Here is a 20302-nt window from a genome sequence, read left to right as displayed (position 1 = left end):
GCTTCATGTTTCTAAATGCACGTAAATGCCTGAGCGTGCAAGGGCAAATGGGGACTCTGCAACACTCACAGTGCATCTGGCACGGCCAGTGCTGACAGCCCCGAGGACGCACACCCGCCCTACCTCACGTGCAGGAGGCCAAGGTGGGCGACAAGGACAGGAGAGAAAGGGCTGCCGAAAGTCACATCCTGCCAACAAAACTCAGGCGGCAACAGAGGCAGTGTCTGCTGTACTGAGTTCTATTAGAGTTTATTACATCAAGAAAACCTTACAAAACTATGCTTTACTCACATGAAATAGGTGAGAAGTTTGAGTAGCAGTAGATAACCATGGAAATAGATATATTTTTAGGCCTTGTATTTGGAATGATCTAAATTACCCAGTTTACCACCTTAGGCAATAAATGTTTCAGATTTAAAATGAGAATGTTCTGTTGGAGAATTTGTGTAATTACATACATAATGAGCCACATTTTTCTTTTCTCTAGCACTTGGTGAATGAGTGGTTAAGTGAGAAGAATAAGACAGGAAAGCCTTCAGAGAGCCTCTCCGAAAGGCCTCTTCGCATCACTACAGACCCTGAAGTGTTGGCCACACAGCTCAACTCCCTGCCAGGCCTCGCGTACAGCCCCCACGTGTACTCCACTCCCAAGCACTACGTCAGGTTTACGTCACCTTTCCTCTCAGAAAAGAGGAGAAGAAGAGAACCTCCGGAGAACACCTCTGGCTCATGCAAGAAGGTGAACTGTTTCTTTGCAACTAAAAATGGAGGAGCAAAGTGCCTCTCTTTCCCTTCACCCTTGGTAGTAACATGCTGTTGGAGTGGACTGCACGCGGCTCTGCCAAGCCGTACACTCATCCCTTTTCACTTCCTGCTGTTTCCCTTAGCGATGGCTGCGGCAGGCGCTGGAAGAAGAAACTTCAGCCATTTTACATAGATTGAATTCACCCTGCCTGGAACGATCGAGAAGTCCTACAGTCAATGGTGAAAACAGAAGCCCACTGCTGTTAAACGACAGCTGTTCCCTTCCAGGTAGGATTCTTGGTGTCATTAGTGTGAGGAATACAAGAGCATGTGGAAGGGAACTGCATGAAGTTCAAGAAAAACAATTTTTGGGTTTTTTTTTTTTTTTTTGCAAGGAGATTTTGAAATGCACTGCATATTGTTACTGAGGGAGAGGAGAGCCAGGACAGTCCCACCTTGCAGTATCATGCGTGTTTGGATTTCTGGCTGAACCTTTTTATTTTCCTGAAAGGCAGAGCTAGAGAGACCGATCTTCCACTCACTTGCTCACTCCCCACAGCACCCACATGTGGGGAGCTCAGCGCCCCATCTTTGCTTGCCCACCTGAGTGACAGGAGCCCACATAACTGAGGCACATTACAGTGGAGCAGCCAGGACCCAAGCTAGCACTTAGAAGCTATGGAGGCAGGTGGCAGCATAAGCCACGGCCACACTGGTGCCTGCGGTTAAAGCTTTAAACGCGCACTACTGGCCTCTGGTCACTTTCCACAAGGTTCAGGAGGACTCTTAGCTCAGTACCTAGGAAGACTTCTCTGAGCGCCGATAGCCTGCCCTAGAAACCCTCACACAAGACTGCGCTGGCCAATACTGAAATGAACGAATTTAGTAGTGACAGGGGAAGATTAAATTCATGTTAATACCATTTCTTAAAACTGTCTACTTTTAGTTTTGGGTAGAAGTTATCATATTAGGTAATAGCAAATGTCAACAGTATTTCTTACACATTATCATGTCACCAACAGATCTAACTACACCACTGAAAAAACGAAGACTCTATCAGCTGCTGGACTCGGTTTACTCAGAGACCTCCACGCCAACTCCGTCACCATACGCCACGCCGACGCACACAGACGTCACTCCCACAGACCCGTCGTTTGCCACCCCGCCACGAATGAAGTCAGATGATGAGGCGTGTCGGAATGGTTACAAGCCAATATACTCCCCAGTGACGCCCGTGACTCCGGGCACACCAGGGCACACCATGCACTTTGAGGTGAGAGTTACAGAAGCTACGTGCCTTTCAGCCCCTGGAGATGTGTTTTCCTTAAGAGGTATTTTTAACAAGGGAAGATGCATTAATAGAAACAAACATGCGTACAAAAGGAGCATAACTTTATATTCCTGCGTGCTCACAGTGCAGTGTGCATCACTGACTTCAAGGGAAATGGAAATAAAATAGGAAAGAAACTCAAACAACTGTGCAGTAGCTTCTCATTTTAACTTTTCATTTCTATAAGTGTGAATTTTAACTTCAAATTGTAATTATTTCTTTTATTTAGAATATTTCTTCCCCAGAAAGTTCTCCAGAAATAAAGAGACGCGCTTACAGTCAAGAGGTAGGAGCTGCTTCAAAGGGGAGGGCGGGCTCTAGATTGTTTTTGCTGTACTAATCATTATTTTAAAATTAAATTGCTAGATTTTAAAGTGAGTAATACCAAGATGTGATTATTGTGTTCTGTTGTCATTAATTCCACAAACAGGGATATGACAGATCTTCAACCCTGTTAACACTGGGGCCTTTTAGAAATTCCAGTTTAACTGAGCTGGGTCTGCAAGAAATAAAGGCCATTGGTTACACCAGCCCTAGGAACAGGCCCGAAGTCAACAGGCAGTGTCTTGGAGAAAAGGAACCCGCGTCAGCCCTTCCCCCGGGACTCGATGCAGTCGAGCCGTCTGCCTTGCATAAGAGCATGGACACGCCTGCACACGACAGGTCTGAGCCCAGCAGCCAGCTGGAGCCGACGCTCTCGGGACGGGGCACCTTGTATCCCTCCTGGGTGAGGAGTCCTGACAGGACAGGCGTCGGTCTCTCAGTGAACTCCAACTTGCGCGACCTGACGCCCTCGCATCAGCTGGAGGTTGGAGGAGGGTTCCGAGTGAGCGAGTCCAAGTGTCCGCTGCAGGACGACGGCAGGGCCCTGTTCCTGGACACGGCCGCCTTCTGCGCCGCCGACGAGGGGCTCGCGGCGGGCTTCGGACGCACTGTCCACGACAACTTGATGGATGGGAGTTGCACACCCCAGAACCCACCACAGAAGAAAAAGGTTACAAATTTAACAAGTTAACAGTGTTTCAATTCTGCTACTGAGGGGAACTGGCAGCTAAAATGTTAATCATACAAGGCATTCTTAATTTAGTAATTCACATTAAAAATTTTTACACATGCATTTTTAATCCTTTTGTAAATGCTAACCTAATGTAAAAAATTGAGTCCTCGTAGAGAGCATGACTGCTGATAGAAACTTCGAGTTCACTTGTTCTCAAAAAGGCTACTTGGGCTGTTACCCGTGTTTGTATAGGAGACAGGCAAACACGTCCAGACCCGCTGCTTTCCGCGCCCATGCTGTCCTCAGTATGTAAGCCATGGATGGAGGAATGTGTTGGGAAGTTTTATTCCAGAGTATCATGTATTAGTAGTTCCCCAATACACTGACACTTGGACAGCCGGAATGCCTTGCTATTGTCAAAGAATGGGACAGACTACAGCACTTGTTTTGTTAACAGGCTTGTTGCTTTATGAGTCAAAAGAATTTTAGTGATGTGTGCTTTTAATTTTTATAACAGAGTCCAGTTGGCAACTTTGTGGGAAGCAATGTAGTATAGTGGAAAGAGCACGGGCTTTCAAATAAGACCTAGGTTCGAATCCCGGCTCCAACACTCACCAGCTGTGTGACCTTGAGTGAGTGAGTTCCTCAATTTCCTCATCTGTAAAATGGGGATGATCATATACTATTTCAGAGGATTGCTGTGAGGATTAAATGAGATAATGTGTTTAAATCACCTAAGTGCAATGCCTGGCATATGACAGGCATTTGATAATTGTCAGTAATTATTTATTCAGAATAAGTATATCTGACAGTTTTTTAATGTAAATATAGTAATTATAAAAGAAAAAAGAAAATATTGATTCTGACATTGAAGACAAGACTGAAAGATTTGCTTCCCCCGCTTGCCTAAGGTTTCTCTATTGGAATACCGGAAGAGACAACGCGAAGCCAGGAAGAGCGGCTCTAAGCGTGAAAGCTCCCCGCCAGCCAGTGGCTCGCCTCAGGCCAGTGGCAGCGCCAACAGCAACGGTGACGGCTGTGCCCAGAGCGCCGAGAGCGGGGAGCAGGTGCCCAGCAGCACCGGCCTGCCCTGCGCCACACCTGCCCTGGTTCAGGGCGCTGCTTTGGACGAGTCCAGCAGCCACTGTCCCATTAAGGAGGCCGCCCCCGAGAAGAATGAGCCGGAAGTCCAATGGTAAGCTTGTCTGGAAGTGTTCTAGTCGGGGCAGTACAGGCTTTCCTTAATGCCCCAGCCCTGGGCGGGGAGATCCCAGTTCCGGTCCGCGTGGTGAGGATCCAAACTAGCCGCTGGTTCCTCTGCCTTCTCTACTTCCTGTTCACACTTTCTTGAGGCGAACTGTCTTCTCTAAGGAACTTGCATCCAAGACGACATGGCACAGTTCCTCTGCAGCCCCGTCAGTCACCTTGACAGGTGTGTGGCTTGGCAGGAGGACTCCCGGCAGAGGACAAGAGGCCACCTGCACAGCCCCCGGGCTTCCTGCGGCCTGAGCGCTCAGTCGGACACAGGGCAGCTTGGCAGGGGCATGTCGTAGGCACACCCTAATAGGCTGCAAGTTCGTGTGCTGCATTATCAGCTCTGATGTTCACACGAAGCGGTGAAGAACCCAGGAAGCTCATGGAGTTCTTTGTTCTTAAGATTAGTTTAGCTATTTTCAGAGCCTGACACCAGAGGATTTCCCAGTAGAGCCGAAGCCGAGGTCTGCGGACAAGCTGATCAAAGCACCGGGATGAGCAGCTGGCAGCAGCCTCACTGAGCTGAGGATTCTGTTTTATCTTACAGGACTGCTTCAACCTCAGTGGAACAAGTGAGAGAAAGGAGTTACCAGAGGGCTCTGCTGCTCAGCGACCACCGGAAAGACAAGGACAGCGGTGAGTGCGCGTGCCCGGGCAGCCCTCCCGTGCCCCTCCCGTGCCCCTCGCTGCCCCTCGCGCGGCGGGCAGCCTGCCCCGCGCCCCGCAGCTCTAATGTTCTCTTCGGGTCTGCTCTGCTTCCTCTCCAGGGGGAGAGTCACCATGTGTCTCATGTTCACCGAGTCATGTTCAGTCCTCACCTTCATGTCATTCAAACCACACTCCCCGGGGCCCGGCTCAGGGCCCGGCCTCCCCTTTCAGTCAACTGACGGAAGGTAATTAAGCAGATGACCAGCAAGGTGGTCGTTTTCGGTACCTTTTGAAATCAGAGAAAAGGCCAGCCTGTTCCCACGTGCACGGCCGAGCGCTTCTGCGTCACTTTCCAGTCACTGTCGCGCTCTGCTTTGCAGATGCTGAGCCTGAAAGTCTAGAACTCGTGACTACAAACCAATGTCCATCCCCAGATGCTTCGCAAATCTCCTGTAAAAGCCCTTCAAAAACCAGTAAGGTGAGTAGTACCCGTGTGGGTGTGGCCGCTCGCAGGTGCTCAGCAGCCATGCCTGCAGCCTCGCTGTCAAGCACCCGCTGCCCAGTCTGCACAGCTTCCTGTCAGACATGCGCCCTTGGCTTTACTCCCTTTGTTTTACTCATTCTTTCACAGCGACCGTGTAAGTTTCCTGATAAGCACACCTTAGTAGCTTATACTCATCTTTGCTCTAACGGTACCGAGGAAACCCAAAGCCTCGTCAAGCCGTGATGAGCAGTCATAAACAGTCACGTGACATTCACTTTAGGAATGCTGCCACCATGCCTGTCAGTGGAATCGAAAACGGGCATTCAGTATTCTTAGGTCATATGTCTAAGGGGTCTTATATTGGAAATACTTCTGTTTGAACATTGTATAAGGAAAGGGATGAAAAGGGATGGAAAACCAAAATCTAGTTCTTTTCGCGTGCACAGCTCACACAGGTCACCGCTTTAAGGGAGGAGAGCAGTTACAATTTAGAGACGACAGGGACTATTTCCTCACCTTCGCTTTAGTAAAAGTTAATTCCGATTTTGCCACGACTATAGAAAAATACAATCATTCGACAGACTTTGGCCTTTTATAAAACAGTCTACAATTTGCAAACCTGTACGTTTCCCCCTTTAAAACTTTTTTTAAATGCCAACAAGAGTGCAACTCGAGGTATGTAAAATGTTGTGAAGTTTTCACACATGGAGTTTGCGTGTGGTGTGTCTTCTCTTCCCAGCCTGGTTCCCCTGCCCACGCACACGGCAAAGGCCCCACGCAGCCGGACCCCCAGTGGGAGGCCACGGCCGGCCCGGACGCCGAGCCCCAGCACAGACAGCCCTCCGGCCACAGCCAAGCACTTTCCAAGCCGCAACTTTCACAGAAGCTGCCTTCCGCCCCGGCCAAATTGCACTGTCCGCCGTCACCTCACACAGAAACGCCCCCCAAGTCGTCTACACCGCACACCCCGGCGCAGCACGGCTACCTTTCCCCCAAGCCGCCCTCCCAGCAGCTGGGCTCCCCGTACCGGCCTCACCACGCGCAGTCCCCGCAGGTGGGATCAGCTCAGCGGGAGCCTCCGCGGGGCTTCTACCCCGCAGCGCAGAGCCTTCCCGGCGCGCCGCAGGCCCCGGGCGCGCTGTTCCCGCCGCCGCCCTCGGGACAGGCCCCAGCCACCTACGGCCTCAGCAGCACGGCGCCGCCCCCGCCGCCCCCGCCGCCCCCCGCCTCGTCCTCGTCGTCCTACTACCCGAACCAGCAGCCCTCGGCCAGCTTCAGTTACACTCAGCTCAAAGGCAGTCTGTCCCAGCAAGCCGTGTTCACGTCGGGACCAAGCCCAGCACTTCCCGGCGCCATCGGCCAGCAGCCCGTTCCCGGGCACCACGTTGCCCCGGCGCACTTCCTGCCCAGCCCGAACCCCGCCATGCACCACCAGAGCCCCAGCGCCCCAGTCCCGCCGCCGCCGCCGCCTCCGCCGGCCCCCGGGCCCCACCTCGTGCAGCCCAGCGCCCACCAGCACCCCGCGGCGCACGTCCATTCGCAAAGCGCGGGACACCACCTGCCGCCGCCGCCCCCGCCCCCCGGGCCCGCCCCCCAGCACCACCCGCCGCCCCACCCCGCCGGGGGGCTTCAGGCTCTGCCCGCACAGCACCAGCACGTGGTCAGCTCGGCCCCGCCGCCGCCCCCGCCGCCGCCCAGTGTCCTGGCTTCCGGGCAAGCCTTACACCGCCCGCCCCATCAGGGACCTCCGCTCTTCCCAGCCGGCGCGCACCCCGCCGTGCCGCCGTACCCCTCGCAAGCCACGCACCACAGCACTCTGGGCCCGGGGCCCCAGCACCAGCCTTCGGGGACGGGGCCACACTGTCCGTTGCCAGTCACAGGCCCTCATCTCCAGCCCCAAGGACCGAGCAGTATTGCAACGCCCACCGCTTCAGGGTTCTGTCCGCACCCTGGCTCTGTGGCCCTGCCGCACGGGGTTCAAGGACCTCAACAGGCCTCTCCAGTACCTGGACAGATCCCCATTCACAGAGCACAGGTGCCGCCGCCATTTCAGAACAACTACCATGGTTCAGGGTGGCATTAAAATGGACTCAAAGAAACATTTTTTTAAATGTTCTGTAAGATAAACTGTATATTTCATATGTACCTGTTAAAGGTACTTTTTAAAGCTTGTACATGCAACTTTGTATAAAAACAAAAAGAAAAAAACACCAGTGCGCTTTCATTGTATGTTTCTCAGTTTCGCTTTTCAAAATTCCTTTTAAAATGTGCTGTTAAGCCAGCATTAGGTATCTTTTTATTTGGTGAACATTCCAGCTATTTTTCTGGCAATAGGTTTAATGCTACATGGTCTTTAAATTTTATCGTTGCAATGAAATTCATTAGGGAGGATTTTTCTGTATTCTTTTCTACATGTGCACCAGTACACGGCTCAGCAATGGCACCGTGAGGATCTGCACTTCCTGGTCCGGTCTCAGCAGCTCTGCGGCGCGGGCACACAAAACGCAATACGATCTTTCTGGTTTGGTGCGGACATGGCTCATTTTCTTTTATCGGTTATTTGCAAGCAAAATGTAATTTAATGTATAGACCATTTCTACTGTCTCCTCAACAACTGTAAATACCGCATTTCTTTTGCGTATATAATTGCTTACAGCTTCTCATTTGATATCGAGCATTGTACATATGACAAGTCTTTTGCAAAACTGTGTGATCTTTGTGAAAGTAGTACAGTATATGATCTTTAATTTTTTTTTAAATTTTAAATATACTGTCACACTGAAGCACTGGTTGGGCATTTTAATTCATGTTAATAAATCACAATTATGTCAGTTTTACCAAATTGTTCTGTACAAGTTCTAAGAATGAGATTTGCTCAAGTGTTTTTACAAAAGATTCCAAGCACAACTGATAGGGAGCCTTCAATTTTCTTTAGCAACTACTACCTCGGCCGGAGGGCAGCTAGCAGCAGGAACTTGCTGGGCCGCTCCCTCTGGCAGCAGCGTAGGCCACAGGAAAGCTGCTGGGCCACGCTGTGCAAATTTACTTAAGCATCTGACATCAACAAAATAAATCCAGACCATTAATGCATTTCACACAGTACAAGCTGCAAATAGCCTAAAATACAGGAATATCTAATTTGTACATTTTAGAACATTATTGAAGTGATCTACCGATTAGAAATTAAGACCTTAAAATTAGCATTTATGATTTTCTTTAAAAAAATTGGGAAATCTTACGTTTTTGTAGGACATATAAAAGGAAAAAGACATTATTCTCAAATGAAATGAAAATGGCCTCTGAAGCTGAGGATTTTATTGCTGAAATATAAAATACTAGTTACAGTTTTGGAAAAATAAGAAAATCCCCAGCCTGTCTTCCAGCTCTCAGAGGGATAACTGGACGGCCCCGGGCGGCTGACTGGCAGCAGGTCCAACTGCACCGGCGGGAACAGGAAACCCGAACATCACTGAGATCTGGTAGTGATTGAAACTGTGTTTTATACTTTGAATTTCCATTTTCTTTTGAGAATTAACTAATGAGGATGTGTGAACACAGTGCAATTGGGCCCAAATAGAAGAACATTGGCCAACTCTGCCAGTCTGGACTTCCTCGGGTGGCTGTCCCTGGAGTCCTGCGACTTCTCACGGGGAACCTTCCTCTCCCGCCCGAGGTTCGGAGAGCAGAGCGAACCAGCACACGGCACTGCTCACCTCTAACAGGACTAGCGTTCTAAGTATTTTTAATTCCTCAGCTTTTTATCTTACTCCACAAATCATATGTAACCTTTTGTGTAAACTGCAGAATCTCATTCTTTGCCCTCAAATACCATTATCTTTTTAAAATTATTTTTAAATGTGACAGAAACAATAGAAGAAAATATAAATTATGAATACAAACCGAAGCTCTCTACTCTTTTTTTTACCCAGGATGTTCCAGGTAGAGGAACAAACAAGTTCATTTTCACCTAAAAGCCTAAGTCTTTTGGAAGCCCTTATCTTCCCCTTTACTCTGCCTTTGGGTGGCTGGTCTACAGTTCCCAGAACCAACCTCTGAGGCCAGGGTGGTAACACTGGAGACCTCGCTGGGCTACAAGGGCGAGATGAGACATTCACCTGCAACTGCTGAGCTGCACAGCCGCTGGTTCTTTCTTAGCTCGCGTACACTCCCAATCAGCCAGCTGCCAAGACCATACCAGACCTAATACAAACAGGTTTACGTTCTAGAACAATCGTTCTTACACTGTTGACTAGGCTATTTTATCTGAAGGGATTCCCCCCTTAAAACTCACAATTAAATTACTTTTCCAAAACAAGTTAAGATCATATTAGAAAAATTTCATTCAAGTGCACTACCACTGGGAGGCCACAGCCCGGGGTGGGGTTCTGTAAGACCTCCACGCACGCTGTGGAGAGCCTCACGGCGCACGGCCAGCGCCTGACATGTCGCCGTGCTACAGCATTATTCAAAAACAATCCCATGTGCCACATTCACACAAGAGTGGACCGTTCCACCTCCCAGCAGAACGTGCTGGACAGCAAATCCCCAAGAACACGCGGTGTCTTGTCCCATCACAGAAAAGGCTATTACTGAAAGAGTAAGAGTTGGAGATGCCCCAGCAGAATGCAGTGAGCATGTTTTTGATGAACAGATAAAAAGTCACTATACTGCTACACTGTAGCTTCTTCCCCAAGCACTTACGCCCTTACAAGACAGTAACACTCTCCTGCACAGCCTTCCTGCGTGTTCTACAGCAGCGCTATCTGTGTGACAAGAATGTTGGTGTTTCTCTTAGTTTTCCTGCTACTACGCTTGATGGCAAGCATCTGTTCATTTATTACTTCAATACAGGGCAATGAGCAAGGCAATGTCTGAAAAAAAAAACCGAAACACTTTAATTTTTAAACTGCAAGCACCTCAAACAATGGGTTATTGTTACAACACTTGTTTGCTTTCCACAATCTAGTTATTGCAAAGGCATATGGATAAATGTTAATAGACAAAGTCAAGAAAAACGAGGCACCTTAAGAATGTAGAATTTAAAATAAAAAGACATTCAATCCACTGACTTCTAAAAGAGGCTAAATACACCTCTCTATATATTACATTCTAAAATCGTATTGCCTACTATGGTGTGTGTCCTGGTTTCTACAATTTTGAGGAAATGCATTAACAAAACTGTGCGACCTGCAAAGGGAAAATCATTTTCTCAACTCCAATTCAGGGCAAGGCAATGAGAAAGCAGGGACAATTGCTTACAGCCACACACAATGCTGCCTATGGAAGGAGGGGGTCACTGTTACCTGTGAGCTCTGAGGAGATCTGCCCACTGCACTGCGAATGATGAAAATCCATACCTGGTGTTCTAGACAAACACGATCATGCTTTTCCAAAAAACATGGATGTTTTGTTTGCTTCATTCCACACACTGGGATTTCTTGCCCGATTGAATCTATGCTTCTAACTTAACAGTGCTTGGAGGAGGCAACACCACATGGTCCCGGGTCATCACATTGGTAAAGGGAGGCTAATCTCTTCCTTCCAAATTACTTTTAGAAATATGCGAAAACACAAATCGAACTGCTCGATCCGAATGCCTATTTTCGGCTGAGAAGCACGCCTTTGCCTTCCTTGAAGCGCCGCACTGGGAATGACAACTTGTAACCCAGAGCCACTTGGTTTTAAATTAAACATAAAAGAGGACTTTTACGGAATGAAAAATCTGCACCATTTCTTGGAGCAGGTAAAATCTGCTACATGCAGCTCAGGCTCTAAAGCACTCAGGACTTGCAGCTTTTCTCAATCTGAGTCCCCATCCCATATTTAATGGAAATGAACATTTACAGAGTGCATTTACATACACTATAATACAGGAATGATGTCCCTTTGCCAGAAGAAAACATTGTACATTTCCTTGCTGCTACTTGGTTCCAACTTGATAATGTCTTAAGATTGTAAATTATATAGTACTCAGCTAAAATATTTCTTCATAAATAGTTACAAAACCTGCCAAAACACAAAGGAGAAAGTATTTTTCGTTCAAAAAAAATGACATCTGAATGTCACACAACACATTAGACATGTTATTGTTTCCAGAAGAAAATGGTCAGTGAACTACTTAGCTGAAGACAGACTACCCTCCCCAGGATCACAGTGCACAACAAGCAGAATGTCAAACAACAGTACCTCAAAGCAAAATAAAGGTCTGAGGATGAAGCCAGCTCACTTGTAATCCTGTTAAATGAGAGTCACCGTTTAGGTCCAATGTCCTGGAAAACACTGGCTAGCTCAGAAAGCTCTATTTGGAGAATCTGCTAAGAATTCAACCAGGGATGCCGAAGGCATTCGCCAGCAGAGGCTCGCTTCTCCGGAACCATCTCCAACATCGGGATCAGGAAATCCGTGAACTGCGCAGCATCCTCATGGGGCCAGCCATACTTCTCCACGAGCACGTCAAACAGGCTCCAGGGCTTCAGCTTCGTGATGTGCCGCAGCTCCCCTGCAGGGAAGAAGAACCAATGTCAAGAGCACTGTGCCTCCCGGTTGCCACGGATGCACCGGCCACGCAGACAACATACCCGCTGGACACTTTCTGACAGCAACAAGACAGAGAAGCTTCCCACTCCGCGCCCTGAAACCTCCACCCTGCCCCAAGCAGGCAACACACATACCCATGACCAGGTCACAGAGTTCAAGGACGCTCACAGCTGCAGACTGGGACTAACAAGTTCATGGGTCAGATCTGGTTTCTTTATACATGGAAAGGTGTACTGGGCGCCCACACTGATTCCCCTACCAACCTGGAAACTTGTGCCAATTGCAAGGATGCTTAGAGGGACCTACAGGACATATACAGACCGCTGGCACAGTTATTTCTGCACCTTTCCCTTGAGCACCTGTAATGATGGCGGAGTGTGCTTTATATCTGAGCTGGTCTTTATGACAACCACCAGTCACAAGTGGTGAGCCGGCAATGGAAACATGGCTGCACTATGACCCAGGAACTCGAGTTCTCATTTTAACTTTCATCAGTTTAAAGCAGCCACACGCAGCTAGGAACGCCTGTTCCAGACAGCCCAAATTCAGAGGCTAGCTCAAAGCCAACAGCATTCATGAGCCTGCATTTGTTGTGGAAGCTAAGACTCGACAACTCTCAAGTGCAAGCCCTGAGGTAGCGGTTTTCAAGCTGTGGTTGCTACGGCAGAGCCACGTGTGGGTTCAGGCAGGTCAGACTCACTCATGAGAAGGACTAACAAAGCAGACACTCAGCGGCCTTTGTCAGATCTGGGGGAGTCAGGTTTAAGTCACTGCCACAGACAGTGCATTCCAAACATCGTCTCCTCCCAGGATGTCCCACGTCTGCACACAGAGAGGCTGCTTCTGTGTCCTCACGGCACGCCCTGATTGGCTGCTGCAGCCTGAGGGTAGGAGGGGCCAGGCGACAAGCGCCATCCGTTCCGGTGACATGTGGCAGCAAGGCGGCGGCGTGGCGCCCCCAAGAGTCCTCGGGCAGCTGGGGCCGTCTCCCGAGTTCTTCAGCTCCATTAATCAAAGCACTGCCCTCCCCCGAGAGTTACAGTCACATAAAAACACCAGGCGACAGCCTCAGTAGCCTCAGACAGCTCAGCAGGCTCCTGTCCCCTCCAGGGACTTCCTGGGCAGTGCCCACTGCCTGCTCCGTCCACACAGACGCATGGCGGCGTGCTCAGTGTTCTACACGGGAAATGTCTCTTGGGATTTCTTAATCGAGGGACTGGAGTATGAAGCAGGCTTCTGGCTCCACTATGAAAACTGGGAATGGAATAAGGCAGCGCTACCAGACCAGCGGTCAGCTCTGTGCACAGGAAGACGGAAGCTGCACTGGGAGAGGTAGGAAGCCCAGCTCTACCCCATCCCATCTCATCCCACTGGAAAAAACGGGCCTGACCTAGCACAGAAGGGCAGGCTACCCTTGCCAGCACAATTCGAGGCCTAAGGAGCTAAAGACCCAGGGACTCTGGCCTGTGCCCCTTCAATGTTCACCAGCCAACCTTCCACCAATGTGCACCCACAAAGTTACAGGTGCTGAGTAACACAACAGTAATTTCACACCAAGATCGTCAAGGCATAGCAAGCTGAGCCTGCGCCTGTGGCGCTGGCTGCCCGAGATGGCCGCTGCACGCACACAACCTACTTACTGCCTTATCTCAAACAAAACCTCCAAGAGCCTCCAGCACCCTGAAATGTTTGGAAAATCCTGACCAAGCACCTGCACATGTCAGCACAGGCGCTCTTTCATTGTTGATGCTCTCCAAAGCAACGTGCTCTCTGTCTGCAAGGCAGGCGTACAGACGTGGCCCAGCCACCAACTCACTCTCCAAATCCCATGGTGGCTAATTTGGCCAAATCAAACCCACGAACCAGAACTCAACTCTAGGGCTCCCTCCTGCATGGAGCCCCCACCTGCTGCCTGAGAAAGACAGAACAGCCCACACGTGGCAACTCTGATAGATGTGGACAGCCCAACTGAAATCTCCATGACTGAGCCAAACACCTGTCTTACAATCTGTTGGACTATATTTGTCCATACAGAGTGCAGAGAGTCAACTATATAACTATACTTACCTATATTTTTATTTAAAATTTTATTTAAATATTTTTTAAAAGATAGATTTACAGAGAGAAGGACATACAGAGAGAAAGATCTTCTGTCTGCTGGTTCACTCCCCAAGTAGCTGAGATTGGCAAAGCTGGGCCAATCCAAGCCAGGAGCTTCTTCCAGGTCTCCCATGCAGGTGCAGGGTCCCAGGCCACAAGCAGGGAACTGGAAGGCAAGTGGAGCAGCCAGGACACAAACCAACACATGTGATCCTGGCATGTGCAAGGTGAGGATTTAGCTACTGGGCCATTATACTAGGTCCTATGGTTTTTTTTTAAGATTCATTTATTCATTTACTTTTTTATTGAAAAGACAGATTTTACCAAGAGGAGACAGACAGAAAGATCTCCCATCCACTAGTTCACTCTCCAAATGGCCACAATGGCTGGAGCCGAGCTGATCTGAAGCTGGGACCCAGGAGCTTCTTCTGGGTCTCCCATGCAAGTGCAGGGTCCCAAGGCTTTGGGCCGTCCTCTGCTGCTCTCCCAGATCATGAGGAGGAAGCAGGATGGGAAACAGCAGCTGGGACGTGAACTGGTGCCCACATGGAATGCTGGCCCTTGCACACAGTTAGGCAGTTGAGCCATTGTGCTGTCCCCTAACTATACCATCTTACATGACAAGATAAGCTCCCCCATTCCAGATGACTTAGCAACTACATCATCACAGCAAGAGTCATATTCCAAAGGATGAAACACCTGCAATGAGCAGCCTCAAACCCCTGTGTACTTCCGGCAGGTCATCTTCACAAGGAGAGCCCGCAAAGATGCCGTTGGTGACAGCCAGCCAAGCACACCGTGCAGTCCTGGACACGGACAGGGCAACGCTGCAGTGTGGCAGGACACTGAACATCCACTGGAAATGCCTGCATTCTGCAGATACGTGGGGAACCCAGCAACGCCAAGTCAAGGAAGCTGGAGTGCAAGTGGAGGCGGGATTTGATCCCAGGCCGGCCAGGATGGGAAGAGGGAGGCCCCAGGTAGACCTGAGTTCACCGTGCCAGCCTCCCAGCCACCCTGCAACACTAACCACTTCTACTACACTGTTCCTGAATGCTATTTTAAGTCATTTATGAATTGAACACAGGAACAGTTAATGCTTCAAACCACGCACGATAAACTGTAAAGCAAATCCTGATAGGACATTTCAGTAAATGATCATTAAAGAGTGACTCACACATAGGGTCAATCAGAAGCCCCGGGGCCTGACTCCCAGGGACTCTGCTGTGGAATGCAGCAGCTCAATGTGCTGGGCCACAGTGCAGCTGCAGCCTCCCAGTTCTGGGTTCCTTCATCGTTAACCGCCTCACCACACTTGCCCGGCGTGTTCTGACACAGCAGACACTGACGGCTTGATTCTGCAAGATACAGCTTCTGCACCAACTGCACTGCTGTGTCCATGTGCACTGAAGGCCTTCAGTCTGACACAGGTCCTTGCTGCACCCCAGTGCACCTGTGCCCTCAGGAAGCAAGGCACTGCTTTGTATCTACAGAGCTAAGGACTGGGGCCAGAGCGGTGGTGCAGCCGGCTAATCCTTTGCCTGCAGCTGCCAGCATCCCACATGGGCAATGGTTCGTGTGCTGGCTGCTCCATTTGATCCAGCTCCCTGATTATGGCCTGGGAAAGCAGAAGGGTTGGCCGAGTCCTTGGGCCCTGCAGACATGTGGGAGACCAAAAGAAACTCCTGACCTCAGACCAGCTCCGCTCCAGGCGATGCAGTACTTGAGGAGTGAACCAGTGAATGTGGAACGTGTCTCTCCTTCTCTTAGTAGATGTGTCCTTCAAATAAAAATAGATCTTTTTTAAAAAGTAAAAATAAAAAGCTAAGGATCTCCTATAATGTTTCTCAACACAGCGGGATTCTTGGCCGTAGCAGCCACTCGGGTCAACAGCACAGCACGGGGGCTTGTTCAGGGCTGTACTGCTTCTCCCTCATCACCTGGGGGAGCACCTGGCGGGGACATCGGCTTCCTGGACACAGAATTCAGGGAGTGTTGGGTTCCATCAGGTCACACCTTGGTGGCTTACACCCACACCCAAATGAAAGCAGCAACCACTATCCCTTCCCAGAACTTCAGCGGCAGCTTTAACTTCCTGGCCAAGGAGGCATTCAAAGTTACCAGCCAGAGGAGGGCAGCTTGCAGGCGGGGATGCTTGCCTTGAACACAAGGACCTCACCAGCCCCCGGGCAGCCCGGCTGGCACATTCTGAAAGCCACCAACTATGAATGCAGTCTAGAATCCCACTAGAAACCCAGGCAGCGACAATGCTTCGTGTGGGACCCAAGTCCTGCCCCAGGCCCTGAAGGAGCTCCTCCATCCCTTCCCTAGGGCAACTGGCGATCTGGGCAAGAGGGAGGAGTTTAACGCTTTGCTCTTCTCTTGATTAGCTTTAAGAAAAAAAAATCTTAATGGATGCACTTTAAGATTCCATTATCTACAAAATGTGAATTCACCCACAACTGGGAGGCCACGTCAAAAGCATCCCCGCTCCTGGCGACAAGGTGACGGCTACCTCCCGAGAGGCCCACATCCATTCTCATCTCCCCAACAAAGAGCAGGAAGGAAAGGAGCTCCAACTGCTTGTCTTTTAGGGGTCTCCCCACCAAGTCATAAAGGCTGTCTCCAAGAGGAATCGAGGCACCACAGCAACACCGAGTCCCAGTGCTTCCGTCCTCACGGGGATGCCAAATGTGCCTTGGCTCTGCGGCCCATCTTCGGCACACTGCTCAAGAAGGAACCGAGCCCAAGCCCTACAGCGCCAGCGAGGAAGACAACCACCACGCTGCCCCAGGAGCAAGGGAGCAAACACACAGGCTGAGGGGGAAGAGGCCGCGCAGCCCCGGGGGCCCCACCGGCTGGCACTGGTGCTCTGGGCAGTGCTCTCTAATGCTGTTCTGAGGGGCCCTGACTCAGCGGGTGAGGGCTCTGGCCAAGGGCCTAAGAGCAGCTTCCTCCAGGAGGAGCTCCTCGACAGGCATCTTCAAATAACGCAGGTAACCCATTTTCTCCTCTGTCCCTCTTGCCCACCAGGCACAGAATGTGTGGTTCAGAATCTCCCCCACGGTCAGGCACCAGTCTAAAGACAGCACACATGGCTGGGTGGTCACAGAGGGGCTCTGCCAAGTACAGGTCCTCACCAGCAGGCCGGATGCCCGTGGCAGGGAGAGCGGCCACTGCTGCCTTCAGCTCTGCCCCACCCCCTCGACGGCACTGCCTGCCGGAGGTGCTCCAACCCTGGCAGGTGAGGCTGACAACACTTGGGTCACCTGTCATTCAACTTGCCCCTGACCATGACAAATCTCCAGCCTAGGCCCATGAACCCTGGATCACTCAGAAATGTGAAAGCAGAGCATGCCTCAATGGAAATGAACAACTCCCAAGTCACCCCAAATCCCACACCATCCGGACCTTTCAGGTCAGCACCCTCAGTATTAACGCCATCGAGAAAGTTCACAAGGCTGCGGGTCCTGGCCGCCTCTGCAGAGCAGCTCCTGCAGAGCCGAGGGCAGCACGCGCAGCTCGTAGGGCTGCTCACAGCAAGGACCCCACTGGCAGCTGAGGAATCCCAGGGTTATAGACGACCCGATGGGCTCCACCCCACACAGCAAGTTTCAGGCCCAGCTCTGCCCCGAGGCACCTGACAGTACAGTCATTCCACGGCTGGTAAACGTGAGCGTGCATCAGGCTCGTGCGACCCAGTCTTGGCCCCTAGATTCTCACAACCAACAACTGACAGGGATGCTCCGACCGATGGCTTTCCCAACAGCTTCTTTTCTGTGCTCTTACTAAGTAAGGGAACAGCAAATCACAACGACCCGTGCGGAAGCAGCCTTCAGTGGGTAAACTGGAGTGGCCCGGAGGGAGCGCCGGCCCGTCCAGAGCGTGGGGGGGACGCACCCTGCTCGGCACACTCTGCTCCCAGGCCAACGGGACTAATGGGACAAAGGCCCGGTGAGGTGACATTGCCGAATGGGAACACAGGATGGCTATTCTTCAAGAACCCTTCCCACAGGTAAAAGGCCAAACTGTTTCTCCAAATTGAGCTCAAATAGCACAGGCTTCCGTTTAGTTCTAGAAACTGTGCAAGTTCCTCACTAAAGGATCCTGCGACCAAAAAAAAACGGGGGGGGGGGGGGTTGCTGAATTCAGAAGGCGAGGAATGCTCTTCACAGGAAGAACATGTAAGTATTGGGTTCCTGGCTGCCTCTCTGCTAAGCATGGAAAAGGAAAAGTTCAGGACACGCTACTTCCTGAAAGTCACTTCCACCCCCTTCGACGAGTACGCTCCGATGAGACTGATGCTGGGGGCACAGGCCACAGTGAACAGACGATGGATGGTGGCGAGCTGATCCCTGGTAACATTCTCACTCCAGATCAGGGCTGGTGCAGGGTGACTTCTCGACGGAGTGCTGCAGGAGAACTGCCCAGCAGTGCAAGTCCAGTTCACTCTCCGTTGGCCAGACACAAATGTGCAATTCACCCTTTCAGGAGAGGATTATGCTGACAATTAGCGTTGCATAAATACCGTTACCTTTTCTGGTGAAAAACTCCTTGGAATATTTCCCCAACATAGCGTATTTTCGAGGGACTTTCCCCAGCAGTTCAATGATCAATGCTATGTGATCTGCATTGGGAAACATTACCAGCAAAACAGAAACACACCACAGTTTAATCAGTACACTACACGCAGACGCTACACCGCCCGCGCAGACAGAAACAGCGCGACCTGAAGAAGCCAAAGCACAGGCTTTCCCCAAGCAGCCGGATTCAGGACCCAGAGCTGCAGGGCAGCCACAGTCACGGGCACCCAGGAGGAGCTGTCACAAGGCGGCTGCAGCCTTGGGGCTAAGCGCCAGTCTCCGAACAGCTTTCCAATCAGTCTGGGACTCCTGCTGGGTTGTCTTATCAATTTGGAAGCAGTGACTTTGCCGTCACCCTTGTCAGTGCTAGAATCGAACGGGGCCAGTCGTTTCTGTCTGCATCGTGGCGCTTTCCAAAAAGAAGAGGTACTACCTCTGCGATTGAAGAATTCCCGAGAATACTTTCCAGACAGAGCAAAGTGCCTTGGGATACTGCCTAGCAGCTCTATGATGTGGGCTATGTGGTCTATGGAGGAGAGAAAGGAGATGGGATGGGAGGGACAAGGGGAAGAATGGGACAAAAGAAGAGGGGAAAAAATTGAAATTAGTAAAAAAACTCAGAAACAGATTCAAATCAACAATGTCTGCAGCACGTCCATGCAGAGGCTGGCGGGCCTGGCGGGCGTCAGGCACCATCCGGAGGAGACCGGTGACTGAGGCCAGCTCACCCTGGGGCCACCTCAGCATTACAAGCAAACAAAGCATGGAGATGGGCAGGTTTACAGATGGAATTCAAGCCAGAATTCCTAGGTTTTCAATTCAGCCTCCCAGCAGGAAAGCGGAACGGGCAGCTGACTAGTGGACCGTGCCGGGGCCTGCAGTCGGGCCTCCACCTGCCAGGCCTCAGCAGCAGTGCCCACTCCTGCCTGTGTTCACTGACCTTGAGGGGGCTTCAAACTCAAGAAGTCTGAATTTGGTGTTTGAAAACCAAAACATGGCTCTATTTCCATCTGAACGCACGAGCCTCTGCAGGAGGGGACCGGACAGGAACACGGCACCACTCACCTTCGTCTCTCGAATAGTCCTCCCCAGAATGCGGTTCGAACAGGTAATCTCCCGTGGCCAGCTCAAACGCCTAGGACACAACAGAGGATGTGCTAAGCACCCCCCAGCCACGGTCCCCACGCCCCAGCCGCACCCAGGGAGCGTGCGCACCAAGCTACAGAACCTCCCACAACGGCCCAGGGCAGCTGTCCTTTCTTCCAAACAGTTCAAAGTGCCAGGAATAGTCTTCTGTCTCTTCTACTGATGAGCCGTGCATTGCCCTCACACATAGGAGGCAAGCCTGGGTGCCAGCGAGGTGGCAGCACTGCGCACAGGCCCGCCGGATGGAGCACACATGCGGAGCAAGGGCTGTGATTCGAGCTTCTGCCAGACCTGCCCGGCTCCTCGGCCGACCCTGCATGGCACGCCCCTCAAGTCTACCAGCAAAGACTCGTGCAGTAACAGTCAAGGGCTACCTCGAGCAGCTCACTGCCAATTTTATCATCCCTTCACTCATGTTGGCTCAACCTACAGAACATCCAGAGCCAAGCACAATCCTCTTTCTCCCCCCTTATGGCCAG

General features: G+C 50.9%; 2 protein-coding genes across 7 annotated transcripts in view; one reads left to right on the top strand and one right to left on the bottom strand.

The window, feature by feature from the left end:
- Positions 1-7893, top strand: part of KMT2E (lysine methyltransferase 2E (inactive)) — a 71592-nt gene extending 63699 nt beyond the window's left edge. The window contains exons 17-26 of the mRNA XM_058657576.1: positions 488-739; positions 888-1032; positions 1767-2017; positions 2304-2360; positions 2505-3068; positions 3983-4266; positions 4873-4961; positions 5093-5218; positions 5354-5451; positions 6197-7893. Coding sequence (XP_058513559.1) covers positions 488-739; positions 888-1032; positions 1767-2017; positions 2304-2360; positions 2505-3068; positions 3983-4266; positions 4873-4961; positions 5093-5218; positions 5354-5451; positions 6197-7540 — 3210 coding nt within the window. The 3' untranslated portion in view covers positions 7541-7893. The remainder of the gene's footprint in view (positions 1-487; positions 740-887; positions 1033-1766; positions 2018-2303; positions 2361-2504; positions 3069-3982; positions 4267-4872; positions 4962-5092; positions 5219-5353; positions 5452-6196) is intronic.
- Positions 7894-10329: 2436 nt separating this feature from the next.
- Positions 10330-20302, bottom strand: part of SRPK2 (SRSF protein kinase 2) — a 170810-nt gene continuing 160837 nt past the window's right edge. For 4 of the 6 annotated variants that reach the window (XM_058657418.1, XM_004591361.2, XM_058657420.1 and 1 more), the window contains 3 exons: positions 19743-19812; positions 19111-19203; positions 10330-11956 (listed from right to left, as the gene is read on the bottom strand). In XM_058657418.1, coding sequence (XP_058513401.1) covers positions 11772-11956; positions 19111-19203; positions 19743-19812 — 348 coding nt within the window. In that variant the 3' untranslated portion in view covers positions 10330-11771. Of the gene's footprint in view, positions 11957-18628; positions 18722-19110; positions 19204-19742; positions 19813-20302 lie in introns of all 6 variants that reach the window. The other 2 variants (XM_058657422.1, XM_058657421.1) reach the window with 2 other exon arrangements.

Source organism: Ochotona princeps, chromosome 32 (assembly GCF_030435755.1).
Source record: "Ochotona princeps isolate mOchPri1 chromosome 32, mOchPri1.hap1, whole genome shotgun sequence".
Taxonomy (NCBI): Eukaryota; Metazoa; Chordata; class Mammalia; order Lagomorpha; family Ochotonidae; genus Ochotona; species Ochotona princeps.
This window is presented reverse-complemented; position numbering and strand designations above follow the sequence as displayed.